Source organism: Trichomonas vaginalis, chromosome IV (genome assembly GCF_026262505.1).
Source record: "Trichomonas vaginalis G3 chromosome IV, whole genome shotgun sequence".
Classification (NCBI taxonomy): domain Eukaryota; phylum Parabasalia; order Trichomonadida; family Trichomonadidae; genus Trichomonas; species Trichomonas vaginalis.
The window spans coordinates 18,528,689-18,544,063 of NC_067206.1; the positions used below are offsets into that span (position 1 = coordinate 18,528,689).

Below are 15,375 nucleotides of genomic sequence, written 5' to 3' on the forward strand. Positions count from 1 at the left end.
AATTAGCAAAAAATGTTAAATGTTAACACTCAGTCCATTTGAATATGAAAAATAAAATTGACTTTGATTAAATGTTTTTATTTATCATGCAATTCTTCTTGCGACCAAAGATTTGAATAAAATTTCAAAAAATAAGATAGCTTAAAAAAATAATGTACGGTAGTGTTTACTAATAGATGAATAGTATATAAATTCTATTAAAATGGATTTGATCCAAAAAAATATAAAACCAAAAATAATTGTTATCATTTAAATGAAGAAGTAATTTAAAACGATTTTATTTATGATCAAATTTTATATATTTTTTTGGATCAAATCCATTTTAATAGAATTTATATACTATTCATCTATTAGTAAACACTACCGTACATTATTTTTTAAGCTATCTTATTTTTTGAAATTTTATTCAAATCTTTGGTCGCAAGAAGAATTGCATGATAAATAAAAACATTTAATCAAAGTCAATTTTATTTTTCATATTCAAATGGACTGAGTGTTAACATTTAACATTTTTTGCTAATTGTCGTCAAAAATTAGGCGTAAAGCAAAAATTGATATTTCATATGGTTTTATGATAGATAAGCATTATATTCCCACTCATTATATTCGTAAATTTTGAGGTTTATCCTTCGCTTTTAAGATCATTGAATTTGATTTTTATATAAAATAGTTATATATTAGAAAATAATATGAGTTTATGTGATATTATTTTTCAGAAGATTTTGTGTTCTTCTTCAAAATTTTATTTTTTATTAAAAAGAATCTTTACAAAATATACATTTACTTTAATTAATATTTAAAAACGTGCTCTATCAAAAGTTCCAAAAATTCAATATTTTAGCTTTTCTGAGGTGTCACTTTTGATGAATTTCTGTTTACAACATTTATATTATATTAGAATTTAAAGAGTAAATATAAAAGATTGAAAGAAAGAATAATAATAGGATTCTTGAATGCAACATTTGGAATGATGTTTCCAGCTGTAGATGTGTTAAGCAAAGAGAGATAATGATAGTTTCTTGAGTTTTGAGTTAAGCTTGTTGTAGATGAGAGAGAAATTTTGACGAGACTGAGGAACTTCATTTGGAATGATGTTTCCAGTTGTAGATGTGTTAAGCAAAGAGAGATAATGATAGTTTCTTGAGTTTTTGCAATTAACCATCCTCAATGACTATTGTTTTAATATAATTTTTAAATTTTTTAAAACTGACATTTTAGTTGTATATTTTTTCTAACAAAGGTACATTCACTAGGCGATAACAGTAAAATGGGATGAAAATATGATAAATAGCATCCCTATATAGTGCCAAACAATATTTATACGGGCCAAAAAAATTGGCTAGAGATTTGGCGAGTTATAAAACTTAGAAAATTGAGAGGGATTTTTATTTTTGAATTTTTTTTGGAAAGTTAAAATTGCGATTAAAAATCGATTTCCAGGAGAACTAAGCATCTCATCATATATTTAAATCGATAAAAATATTAAATAATAGTTGAATAGTATAACAACGTGAAATTATGGCTGAATCTACAGAAAAAATGAACATATTTGACATTTTTGAAAATTCATACGTTAGATGGTGACAGACTCATAAACTATACTTTAGCTAAGATTGATATATGGTTTCAACAACACATGGTTAAAATTGTAAAAATATTTTAGATTTCAAAAAGGTATATATGGTAATATAATGGAACAAAGTCAACAAATAGCATGTTAAATATGTTATAATTAACTTTTTATTAGATCCAATAGTAGATATCGAATGGTTTCCAGCTTTATGGTTAAATATTTTCTTTTCGAGCTTCTCTTTAACTGTTGTATTAAGGTTGTAAATTTTTGATGCTAGAAACTATGGAATCTTCTTTGCTGCTGCATTTTTCTTGAGAGTTCTTGCAATTTCGAATAGATCTGCGCATTGTATGAAATTGAGGCTTTAAAATATCTTGAAAACAGAATAGGACTGCTTTTCCAAAGGAATGCTTACTTGTAAATCAGAGAGTTTCAAAATTGAGAGCAAGATTATCATCATAACTTTCGATTTTGCTGCGAAAAAGGAAGACAAGTAATTAACAAATCATTTACTGTTGTTCATTCAAAAGAAGAAAACTTTGATAACAACTAATGATGATAAAATCAAGCTATCTTTTAATATTTTAAATTGATAAGACATTCAAAATATTTGAATGGTTTAAAATATTTTCTTTTAATTTCTATAAAATATTATCATGATTATATAATAAAATTTAAATTTTTATTCAAAAAGGCAATATTTCAAACTTTTAATTTCAAAAATCTTAATTCTGCAATAAGTGTATTTAATTGTAGCAAATTTAATGATCCTTCGTCATGCTTAGCAATTTGGAACTCATAAATTAATGATTTCTTCAAGTAAAATTCTGCATTATTTCAAAAGTCAATAATTCTCTAGTAACTTTTCTTCAAACCCTAACCATTATATTATATGTATAATGGAGAATAATTGCAAAGAAAGATAGCCGAATTTACTGGGTAGTTCTTGTGATGCGAAATAATTGCAAATTAACACATAGTTTTAACAGCATCAATCTCTTTTTGCTCTCATTTAAATGCATTCGCACACTTTAATTTGGAAATATAAGAGTTTTGGAAATTATCAAATTTATCTGCTCAAATACTATAGATCTTCATAAGTGTTAATAGAATCACCAACCTTACATATAGTGTTTAATATAATGATGCACATCATACTGGGATTTATTCCTTATTCATCTAGTTATTATAAGATTTACAACCCCATGAAAATTTAAAATTTTGTCAAAAATAGTGAATGTACCTTTTTTCTAACACAACTATCAATAAATTGTAATATCATATACTATATATTATAATATGAATTTTTATAGAAAAGCTTTATTTTTTTCTCAATTTTTAATTTCATTTCAGTCTCTAAACTTTCTTACTATGTAAAAACGTATTATTATAGTAATAAAATAAAATACATGTTTATTCGATCTCGTATTTCAAAAAAATAAAATTACTTATATAAAAAGATTCTCTTTAGTCAACTTTCTTTTTGAATCTCTAATAAGTTTTTACTGTTGCTTCTATATATTAAGTATTGATTCTTGTAGTAAAGAAAATCCGGAACGTTTATTTATTAGAATACTCGAACTTTGACTTACATATTACTAATTGTAATTATTTTCAAGAGCTATTTCTATTACTCCTACTTGTTCGGCTTAAAATCTGCTATATTGTTAAGATAAACTAAGTCTAAATTTTGAACCATTTTTTGAAGTTTAAAGTGTAATACATATCGATTTTTTATCCGAATTTAAGAATTGCTTCAAAGTTTTAGCGTGAAATCGTGCATTTTTTCTAATGAAATTGTTATTATAAGATAAGCAATCTGAGTTTTTTTGAATAATATGTCACTACACATGATAGAGCGTTACGTCCTGAAAAGTTACGCTTCGTTCTGAAAGTGGTAATGAAGTTTTATTAGAATTCATCAAAAAAACGTATGAAAATAATCGTATGTCAAAATGTGAGCACTTCTCAAAATTTGCTCACATTTTGACTATTTTTGTGAGATCTTCCTCACAATTTTTTGACAAACGTACAAAAAAGTGCCAAAATGTGAGCAAATGTGAGCAATTTTTATATCTCGAATATGTGGCCAAATTCGTAAATCAACAATGACACACAGATTTGCACGAGTTTAAAGAAGAAAAAGTAAAAAAAATATTTAATAGGTTTTATTGATGATAGGTCGAGGTACCTGATTCATTGGGAAATATTGGATAACAAAACAATGAAGGCTACATCAATGGCTCTTGAAAATGCCATTAGAAAAGTTCCGAGTCCTCCGTATGAATTACTAACAGACAACGGCAAAGAATTCGTCGGGAAAGATTTCGAATCTGTTCTTCAAAAATACTCTATTCATCACCGTTTGACAGCACCGTATACACCAGAATTAAATGGAAAAATGGAAAGATTCTGGAAGATACTGGAAGATGCTTACCCGCACACAAGACCATTTAGAGAATGGTTGATTGATGCTATTTCAGAATATAACAACGTTTGGATTCATAGTTCAATTAAAAAACGTATAACCAAAATTTAACTCCAATTCGAGCATGGCAGATTGGTCCACAGTGGGATAGAGATACAAATCCAGAACCTGATTTCATTGTACGAAAAAGAGACTAAAAGAATAAAAATTTGATTGTATAATATTATTTTTTTTATTTTTAAGATTTATTAAGGAAATAATCACATAGAGACTTACAAACTGAGGTTTAAGTTAGTAGAGATCAAATGTCTTTAATAAATATACTCGCTTATATGTCGATGAATATTAAAGCTGATTTGAATTTAACGAACAAATTCTGAGTAATTACGATCGTATTGAGAACATTCTCAATAAATTATGAAGAATTCCGATCAAATTATGAAGAAGAATGAGCTTTTGTATTGAACAATTGGCGACAGTAATTGAGCAAATAAGTCTTAAGTAGATGCAAAAGCTACTTGTCGTTTAAAAAGTAAAAGAGCTTTTCGTAAATGAGGTTTTATTTTAAAAATTCGATAAAATGCAAGCAAATTAGTAAAACTTCGTAAGATAAGTCTTAAGTACGGGCAGAATCTATCAGTATTGAAGGAAATAACTTAAAATATTAAGTCCTTTAATTACATAACTTTAAATGCCTTGGGAAAGTTTGTGAAAAACTATAGATTTTTTTCACAAAATCTTAAACAAAATTTATAAAAAAAGATTGAGGGTATATTATAGAATAATAAAGATTTGAGAAAGTTTATGATAAACGATAGAAGTGTTCCGTACCGAAATGCATCACTAGAAAAAGTGACAAAAAGTGACACTTACTCTTATTTTGCGCGGTAATTTTTCTAAGTTATTTTATTAAGCTAAATGTGTTATATATCAAATCAGCTTTATAAATATTATAGAAAAGTTTATTTTTATTTTTATTTTTAATTATTATTATTATTTTTTAAATTAAAAGAAAACATTAGAATTATATGGATATATTTAAATTAATTATAAAAATAAAATTGAATATATTGAAGTTTGAGTTTATAGGTATACAAATTTTAGAGGCATTTTGGCTGAGAACTATGGTCTGCGAGGTACATAGATAGAATCAGTACCTCGCAGACTATAGTTCTCTATATGGCGCCGAAAATTTTTGGTGAAATGTCGTCGCATTTCACCAAAAATTTTCGGCGCCATAGGAAGAATTGGAGGGTGTGAGATACTATTACATGCTATAGTACTCACACCCTCCAATTCTTAGCCAAAACGGCTAAAAATTGCTCACAATTGTTGAAATTGTGAGCAATTTTCAGCCATTTTGGCTGAGAACTATGGTCTGCGAGGTACATAGATAGAATCAGTACCTCGCAGACTATAGTTCTCTATATGGCGCCCAAAAAAAATTTATGATTGTTTTTTATCAAATCTTATCCATATTATTCTATTAATGTTAATTATATTTTGTTAATTATATTTTATCAATTATATTTCTTAAATAATAAACACAAAATCCACTAATTTAAAATTGGCGCCAAATGTCACTTTTGCTAGTGATGCATTTCGGTATGATATATTTTTTCAGAAAAGTTTATGAAATTGATAAAAAATCTCGATTACAAATCTGATTTATTATCACAAAATAATCTTATTTTGAGTATCTTTGTGATAAACGATAGATTTTTTGGCACCATTTTTTAGCTACTAAAATTGCAACATCAACTTTGTGCGGTGAAACCCGTTCTTGTTCAAAACGGCTGAAACTGGTCGTGGCAATATCGTCGGGATTTAAGCAGTTCAAGAATTAGAGTTTACTGTTGTATGTTATTCCTTAATATTAAAATTCCTTTTTATCTTTGATCGATAAGTATATATTCTGAACATGCATATAGATCATACTTAGTAGTTAGATCGATAATCTATCATTTATTTATGGTTTCCTATACATTTTGATTTAAAGATTAATAGATTTGATAAATAATTATTAATTAGTAAGGTATCATTGCATTACAATTCAATCTGTATTATACTTTGCTATTGTGGAGATGTTTTAAGTGTCTTACAAATTGAAAGGGATTAATATTGCGGGAAAGTTTGAATGCAATTTTTACATGGCGGGAAAATTTGAAAAGAAAAGAGGCGCCAAAAGTGTCATTTTTCATTTGGTAATCTCTCTCGAGCAGCCAAGGAATTTTAAGATCTGACTCCAAGTAGGCTTGATTACGGATACGCCAGTAAATCAAAGCAGATCTTTACATCAGTTGTGCGGTGTTAAGATTCTCATTTGATCGAAAACAAATGATGTAATCACTTAACTGGGGTTGTCTCATAAGAGCTCAAACCAGATCAGTGCATCAGTTGTGCGATGTTATTAATCGAATTTGAGCTCAGATTCAATAAAAGTTATTTCCTATCAGATGTCAGCCCTCTCATTACTTGTTTCAGATCTAGCAGCGGCTATCATTCTGTCATTACTTGCTTCAGATCTAGCAGTTGCATTCATTCTCTCATTACTTATTTCAGATCTAGAAGTTTTTATCATTTTCCCATTACTTGTTTAAGCTCTAGCAGTGGCATTCATTCTCTCATTACTTGTTTAAGCTCTAGCAGTTTCAGTCAATCTCTCATTACTTATTTCAGATCTAGAAGTTTTTATCATTCTCTCATTAAATGTTGTAGATTTAGAAGTTGCATGATGTCGGTACTTAAGTTAGTATCTAGTTATTGGGTACCAAGGGTCTACACCCCCCGGACCCCAAATTACTAGAATTTACAAAAACCGTTTGACACGTAAAATACATCTGACACTTTGCAAAATAAAAAATAATTTTTTTAAAAAATAAACTTAAAAATTAACGTTAAAATTTTTGACACTTTACAAAATAAAAAAATTTTTAAAAAATAAACTTTAAAAATTAACGTTAAATTTTTTTATTTATTTTTTTTATGATAGATTTTAACACCCAGAGTAAAAAAAATAATTTTTTTAAAAATAAATTAACTCAACAATTTTTTAATTTCTGTATATACTAAATTATTCATAAATGATGAAATTAATTTAGACCCTTTGGGTCTCGCCGCTACGCGGCTTAGGGTATATCTAACCCGATATCTAACCTCATTTCTAACCTTGTGAATTTTCTTATAAAGTTGCAATAGTTGAATTCAGTAACTGAGCCTCAAGGAAGAAAACATCCTTTCCGTCTTCGGGTAACACAACGGGGCATTTATGATCATGTGTAGAATACATATCAATCCAAAACTCTCTATTATTTCCTGATAACTTATAATATTTAATATTTGTTAATGGTGATGATCTAGTATGTCCAATAAATTCATTTTCAACCCCTTTAGCGATATTTGAATATAAAATGTCTTGTTTTCTGTCCCATACATTATATGTTATTATTGGTAATAATACTGTTCGTTCTTCTCCGGGTTTATAATTAAATACATTCATGAAGTCTTCATTATACTGAGAAATTTTAAAACCTATCCTAAAATCACTTTGTCTCTTTTCTGCTATTTCATTAAACGGCGAGTATATAACAAATGTGCATGTATGTGAATCATCTATTTGTTCAATAAATTCATAATGAAAGTCTATAATCTGCGGATGAATTCCTTCTTCACCTAATTTATCAAGATACACATTTAATCCTAAAGCGTTTTTGTTAAATTTCTTTTCGAAAATTTCGTTAAAATCACTCATGCATTCATATAATGTTGTGTCGTCTTTGAAATATTTATATATGTGAATAGTTTGCTTAAATTCTTGGGTTTCGTTTATAACAACAACTTCGAGCTCAAATTCAACCTTTCTAAATCCTCGCGTTATATACATATTTGATAAACCAATATATTTTTCATTTATATTCACAGACCAGTCAATAGGTAATTTAAATGTGATTCTATTTCCATTTATTTTAACATTTTCGTCTTCAGAACTGAAAGCAACTGTTAAAGGTACTTGTCTATACATTTATTACAAACAAAAATATATCATTTATTCTTTCTTCTCAATGGAAAAGGGTCTTCAACACTCATGAGGCTCAATGAGCCTCTTCAGCCTTTTCCTTCTCCGCCTTTTCTTTAGCCTCACGTTCTCTTTTTGCTCTCATTCTCGGGTTCTTCTCTCTTCCTACAGCTAATGCGGCTAACTGCTTTTCACTTAATTTCCTTTTTGGTTTTACTTGTTTTTCTTCGGCTTTTGGTGTCTTTAGTTCTATTAATATCTGCTCACGAATTTCTTTTTTGATGGCTTCAATATCTAATCCCTGACTCATTTGATTACCGATAAAAAATTCAAAATTTAAAAATTTTATTTGAATTAAATATGAGCCTATCAAAATCTGAGAGACAATCGATTATATTAAATGATGCAAGAGGAATTCAGCATCCATTATATTATGTATCAACAAGTAAAGATGGAAAAATTTATGTAAGAAAAAGAAGAGTTCCATTAACGAATTCGGAAACTGATAAAATGATATAAACCTAAACTGAAACAAAAGCGGAAGACAGCGAGGCTGTCAGGGCAAAGCCCACGATAAAGGAAACGGAACCTAAACCCGATGTACTTTCGATAACGAATCAAGAATTAATAGCTAAATTTGTAAATTTCAATGAAAAGCAAACGGAATCAAAAAATCCAGACCCACCAGTAAAAGAACAGGAAACCAAAATTAATGAAGAGTTTGTGAAAAACGTAAAACATGAAATTATTGAACAAAAGAAACAAATTCCTCAACTAAGAAGAAGAGTTAGAATATTAAACTAAATAAATATTTTTATCTAACATAAAACATGCAAAACGAACAGCTTAACGAATTTACACCAGCTGAACATATCCATCAAATTCGTTCATATTTTGATGTAATCGATAATGCACTTAATATTGGTGATACTAATAGAAGATATATCGATGCTAAAATTCCATCACACCCAGGAAGCGCAAAGGATCATAACTGGGTCACATTCAATTTATCTCCGCCAGGTGAAAATATGCTAGACCTTTATAACACATTCCTTACAACTACCTATAAAAGTAAATATATCTGGATAAGCTATTACTGGTTCATCAATTCCAAATACTAATTCTCCAGGTTTCTTTGGCGTTTTTGATGAATCAATTTACACCATTGAAGCATATCAGTTATTAGCAAATGGAAGAGTTATTTATAGTCAGGATAACGCAAGAGAAGAAGCATATATCATTTCTAATTCACAGACTACAGAACAAATAAAGAAAGTTGATGTTTTCTCAAAAACGAGACATAAAGATGTATGGAAACGTTCTGGAACAGTTCGAACAGGTCAAATTATCTCAGGACCTTTAGCTGCAGGAGCTGAAATTAATTTTGACATTAAAATAAAGATTCCATGTCGTAAATTCCTTATTCTAGAAGTTATTAGATTTATTCCTGCTTTTGCAGGCAACATTCAGTTAAAGGTTAAATTTAGTAGCGATGCATTCCAGGTAACAGCACTGCCGGTAGAAGATATTTTAGCTCATAATCCTTCTTTAATCAGTCAGGTAAAAGATAATTATGACCCACCAACTAATAAATTTGTTCCATGGAATGAACCATTCAATATGATAACAGCAGTTTCTAAATCAAATGGTGAAATTACTGTTTCAACAGTTGAACAAAGATTAACGAAGAAATCAGCTGAATTCATTGATTGCTTCATTCATCCTAAAGCATTTTCACTCGATCCAAATATTTACACTGAATTAGTCGATCATTATACATCATAAGCTTTATGTTTTCCAATTAAAGTAATGGACTGGATTCCTATGGACGGTTCGTTCAGTAAAGGTTCACCATCAGCAACGTTCACAGCAGCTTATACACCAATTAACGTTAAAAGCATTTGGGCTTTATTTAGGAAGAATGATAATTATATCGTGAATTTCGAAAATCCTCAATTTGAAACCCTTCAATTATCAATGGGCGCTTATGGAAGTATGCCAGCTGAACCGAAAGCTCTTATGGTCCTGTGTTCTATGAAATGGTTGCTAATGCATGCAATACAAATAACGATATGATAGGATTTAATGAAGATGTGATGAGGTCGTTAATTGATGATGGAAGCGTTAAACATTTATATGAATCATATGATAACACTCATTTCCTCTGTGGATTCCCTACGGAAACTGATTTCACATTTCAACAGGGTCAAACATCAACGGCACCAATTACATATAAATTAGGTGTTAAAGCTGATGATACAAATATAAGCGAAAAATACACTGTCAAATCTTTATTAGGATTTCTTAGAAATGCTTGTTTCGCTATTCAAGTCAGACTAGCTGGCATTCCTGCTGTTAGAATTGATGATTATAATTTAGCTGCTGATGGAGGTGATGAATAAAAATAAAACTAGTTAATTTTTAATTTTCTGATTTTTTTATTTTTATAAAAAGATGGAAAGTAGATGTAGAATAAATGGAGTAGAATATAATTTCGTTGATGAAATCAGTGAAAATTCAATAATGATTAAATCCTACGGAAATAATGAATTTGAGGATTTATTTTACGACGGGAACAGGACAAATTTGCCACACGGCACTTTTTTTAAAAAAATTAATGGAGGAGAGCGATACTCTGCAGCAGGAGCCCCAAGGCTCCCAATCATTACGAAAGGGAGCCTCAGGGCTCCTGAGAAACCTCTTTGAGAAGGTTTTCTTAAAGAAAACCTTCTCAAAGATGATTGTCAGCATTCACTCAAAATCTACCAAGAGTTTCAAAGTTTCAAATCTATCTGAAATGAAGCTTTGAATCTCTTGTATATCTAATTGTAGAGGTACCTTTTCAAAATGTCTTCTATTGATTAAATTTAATCAGTAAAAGTCATTTTGAAAAGGTACATCTCTATAATTGCTATTGAGCATTCACTCTTGGAACCTTGGAGCTCTTGTGTAGTGCATGAAAACTCCAAGATTCTAGCATAAAACATATATCATAGACATAATTTCTTCAAATATAATTTAAGGTTATTTTTTTTAAAAAAATAGAAAAGCGTAATTTAAGGTTATTGAAAAGTGACACTTGGTAAATTTGTCCCGCACTCTTTTACGACATTGATGCAGATTTGTTTTATTATTATAATGGACGTAGATATAAAGAACTTTACATTAATGAAAACATAAATGGTTCATTATATGTTAATGTTCGTGATGTAAATGGAAAAAGAACATGCATTACATATAGTAAATTCAAACGATTACATGATTTAATATAAAAAAATAAATCTAGTTAATTTTTAATTTTTCATATTTTTTATTTTTATAAAAAGATGAGCTGGCAAACACTCGAACATGATAGCGAATATGAAATTTTCACTGAATTTCCTTATACTATAAGAAGAATATCTAATAAAAGAGTTGTAAGTGAATTTGACGAGGGGGATGGTTATATTTGTGTTAATCTTAACAAACATAAACTATTTAAACATAGGATAGTTGCTGAAACTTTCATTCCTAATCCTGATGGGCTTCGTGAAGTCGATCATATAAATAGAGATAGAGGAGATTATCACATATCAAATTTACGATGGACAACGAGGAAAGAAAACATGAGAAATATATCTGGTTCTAATGGTTATTAGTTTGAAATTATTGATTCACTTCCTGAAGACGCAATTGAAATCATTCAATATTCAAAATTTACTCTTGAAAATTACTTTTATGTCCCGAGTGAAGATTCATTTTATTATTTCATGGGAACTCAATATAGAAAATGTAATGTTTTGCGTCAGTACAATAGAGATTTCATTAAGATTACAGATGTAGAAGGAAGAAGAACAAAATTATCTATTGCAAAATTTAAAAAGATAATGGTTATGCATAAATGACAAAAATAATGAAGTCATTTATTTTTATCATTAATGACTTCAGAACTTTAATTTCCTGATGAAAGTATTTTTAGTATTTATTGTGAAGTTAAACTTATTTTCAAAGCAAGGTTGACATGATTTGCATAAATCAGATGCAATTTCCTGACCGTCATGAAGTGCATTGTAAAGTTTCATTATACTGAACTCAGAGTCTTTGTCATATTTTCCAACAGGAAGATGAATGTTCTTATCTTCATTGTAATAGCATTGTACCGCGTCAGGAAACATTTCATTAGCTGTTAAAGCGATGACATCTTGTTTTACGCCTTTCATACGTGCATGAAATGCAACTTCATTTAAATCATTTGTGAGTAAATCAATGTAAGTCTTCTTTCCACAAAATATTGACTTATAAGCTAAACTTTGTTTTCCTTTTGTGATTTCGGCAAAATCTGAATGAAATTGACCTAAATTCTTTCCTATTAATTCACGACCATATCTTTTCTGAAATTCCCGAGCTAAACGTGGTATGTCTTCATTGAAAATATGCATGCTATCACAGTCCTGGTAGAAGATTTGAAGTTCCATATCCTCAGCAGTGCAAAATACTTCATTCATGATACGTTTCGACATAGATAAGATATTAACACCTAAGGGGCAAAAGTTAAAGTGTCTGCAAATGCTTTTAGTTAGTTTGAAAATAGTTTTATCCAAACCATCTAAACCTTCGAACTTAATAATATGATTATAATTTCTTATGGCATACCTAACAGCATCTTTATCATCAATGATTTTAATTTTCGACTCTATCGGGGACAAAATAGTTTTTCCATAAATACTGTTCAAAATTAATTTAATATTTTCTTGTAGCGGGTTTTCTTCCTTCTTATACTTTAATCTCAATTCAAACAATTTCTTTACTTCATCTCTTATTCTAAAATCTCTCTTTTCATCGTAGTAGTAACCCTGTAATACTTTGCAACTGATGCCCTGATATTTTATTAAATCTTGTAAAGTGATGTGGTCCACATACATTAAACAGCATGTGTTTGAACTTCTTGGAACAGTGGCTTTGTCCTTGGTGCTTTTCGCCTTTAGCTCCGGGTTGAATTCTGGATCGACTGTTATAAGTGGAAAGTGCCTTTTAATCTTAATCTCTGTTATTTTTATTAAAACGAAGAAGCCAGAAATAAATTTCTCACCTTCTGGCTCGCCCTGGTCATCATCGAATAAATGTTTTAACAAATATTCAGAGCTTAACATTTCTTTCTTCATAACCTTTGGAATTCCTTCTAAAGTATAAAGTCTCGCGATAGCGGATGGATATAGTGAAACAGCATCGAAGTCAGCAATGAGTTTCTTTTCGCTCTTTTGTTTCTTATTATCAGCTAACATACATCTTCCACCTTGAATACAGCGTGAAATAAATTCTCTTGGTTTATTTGAAGGTCATATAAATTTCCATTCGGGAAATATACTCTGTTTTCGAAAAGTTTGTTAGCGATTGAACAAATGCTAACGTAATCATAAACGTTTAAATCAAATTCTTTTAATATATCATTTCTGAACTTAACGAAACCTTCTCTTAAAATCCTTATGTCCTGTTTACAGTAAAATGAGCTATATTTTTCTAAATTGAAATGGTTTTCATCTATTCTGCAGTTTTCGATTAAATCTATGTTTTTCATGAACGTTTCAACATCTTTTACAAACTTACATGCTTCAGAAATGACACCGGTTTTGTTATCATTAACTAATAAAGAACTTGAATAATATTGATACAGAAATACTTCCTTGGGTCCAGTTTGTAAATGAAACATTTCAGGAAATAGTTTAAGCTTCTTATTTATAACAGTGTATGAATCTTTTATAATGATTGCTTTACCTTTATATATTCCCGTTATCTGCATTGTTCTAGAACCCTTAATAATTGGTGTTCCGCTAATTTCTGTTAAATGTCTTAAAATGAAATTGATATCATAACTGAGGTTATGAAAATATATTAAACTTTTATCAGGAATTCTTTCTAAAAATTCTGTTGCACAATTTTGACCCCAAATGCTTTCGCGAATCTTTTCATCTTCACTGTCATAACAAATGTTAAAGGCTTTATGAACTCCATCAGTGCTACATTCAAAGTCAGCAAAGAAAACATGTTCATATATGAATTTCTTTTTTGCCTCATTGGTGTCTTTTGACTCTGCTTTCTTCTTTAGTTGCACACAGTACCTTGGGGTATAATTTAAATCTTTAAACGGTGCAAGTTTTTGTTTATATAAATCTGTTGTATAAGTGAAAAGTTCACCATATGATAAAGGTTCAAAGTAATTGCATTCTCTTAATGTTTTCAAAATATCCCATAAAGGAGTTGTTCGCGTATAATCAATAACAAATCTATTTTCCCTTTTCTTATATATTTTCATTTGACGTTCTATATTCCAGCCGCCTAATGATTTGAGAATTTTGTTATAATTTTTGATAAAATATGTTGTCATGGGTAATCTTTCATTTAACATGTAATGGTCTTCAACAAGAAGTAAGTCAATAGATCGAACAGTTTCACATTCTTTTGGTATATATCTCTTTATTTCATTATGTCTAGAGTCATTGAAATAACCAATGGTAACATTAAATGCTATGCCTGTTGCGTTAGAAATTTCCTGAATCTTACTTTGTGGAAAATCTCTAACTCTAATAACTTCACGCATGTGGTCTACCGTCTGCTCATCAACTCCAGCCTGAATGCAAGCATAAACGAAGCAGTTATCTTCTGTCATCAACTTAGCAGTTCTTTTATTAAGTTCATTGAAAATTTGATAGCGTTCAAGATTTATAGGTAATCTGCAAATATATTTCCAAAACTCACCACTTCTCTTTTTATTCGTTCTCTTTTCACCAAGAATTTCCCTCCAAAAATCATCTATATTTTTTTCCTATTTCTTTAAGTCTAATAATCTTTGCTGATCTTTTGTTAATTTGCTTTCATCTCTTTTTTCTCTCTTCTGTGGCTTACCTTTCTTAATATCGCTCATCGTTAATCCTTCATATTCAGTTAAATCATACATTTTAATTTCTTCGAGGTTCTTAATATTTGTCATGAAGAAATCATAATGTTTTTCAATTATTCCGGCTGCGTTTGCTTCAATCTCTGTTATAAAGTTTTCTTGCTTTAACTGATGAAGTAAAGCTCCGATGTTCTCGATATTCAATGTTGAATTAGTAAATTTACCATCGAGTTTATAACAAATCATCCATTTTTGCTGTGAATTTACTTTTATCTTCTGCAGAAGCCTAATAAACATTTTACCGAAACGTTCATGTAGGTAATTTCTGTTTTCTTCATTGAGTTCTTTAATGTTAAAATCTATGATTCTATTTCCTGCTTTAACATTTTTGCGTTTATTATTTTCATCCTTCTTTAACCATTTCTCACCATCAAGAGCTTTATCATCTATAGATTTAATTACTTCGTTTGCTTTGCGTAATTGTGCAA

General features: G+C 29.3%; 2 protein-coding genes and 3 pseudogenes across 5 annotated transcripts, besides 8 other annotated features; 3 read left to right on the plus strand and 2 right to left on the minus strand.

Annotated features, from left to right (window-relative positions):
- Positions 1–845: 845 nt before the first annotated feature.
- Positions 846–882: a terminal%2Cinverted (terminal inverted repeat of Banshee-A3 transposon ID:TVAGG3_0122170).
- Positions 846–883: a mobile genetic element.
- Positions 883–3,652: a mobile genetic element.
- Positions 2,835–3,652: a terminal%2Cinverted (terminal inverted repeat of MuDRx-3N1_TV transposon ID:TVAGG3_0122190).
- A 3,533-nt stretch (positions 3,653–7,185) lies between these two features.
- Positions 7,186–15,375: part of a mobile genetic element that runs on past the window's edge.
- On the minus strand, positions 8,093–8,326 carry TVAGG3_0122210 (uncharacterized protein; the record flags this gene model as incomplete). The annotated part of the gene is made up of 1 exon (XM_001298024.1): positions 8,093–8,326. One exon carries the CDS (start codon positions 8,324–8,326, stop codon positions 8,093–8,095), a length of 234 nt encoding a protein of 77 aa, XP_001298025.1.
- Positions 8,377–8,820, plus strand: TVAGG3_0122220 (annotated as a pseudogene). The gene has a single exon. A coding segment is annotated over exon 1 (444 nt).
- TVAGG3_0122230 (uncharacterized protein) lies at positions 9,637–9,801 on the plus strand (the record flags this gene model as incomplete). The annotated part of the gene is made up of 1 exon (XM_001298026.1): positions 9,637–9,801. One exon carries the CDS (start codon positions 9,637–9,639, stop codon positions 9,799–9,801), a length of 165 nt encoding a protein of 54 aa, XP_001298027.1.
- TVAGG3_0122240 lies at positions 9,826–10,418 on the plus strand (annotated as a pseudogene). The gene has a single exon. A coding segment is annotated over exon 1 (593 nt).
- Positions 10,588–10,621: a terminal%2Cinverted (terminal inverted repeat of MuDR-4N1_TV transposon ID:TVAGG3_0122250).
- Positions 10,588–11,117: a mobile genetic element.
- Positions 11,089–11,117: a terminal%2Cinverted (terminal inverted repeat of MuDR-4N1_TV transposon ID:TVAGG3_0122250).
- Positions 11,940–14,659, minus strand: TVAGG3_0122260 (annotated as a pseudogene). The gene has a single exon. A coding segment is annotated over exon 1 (2,720 nt).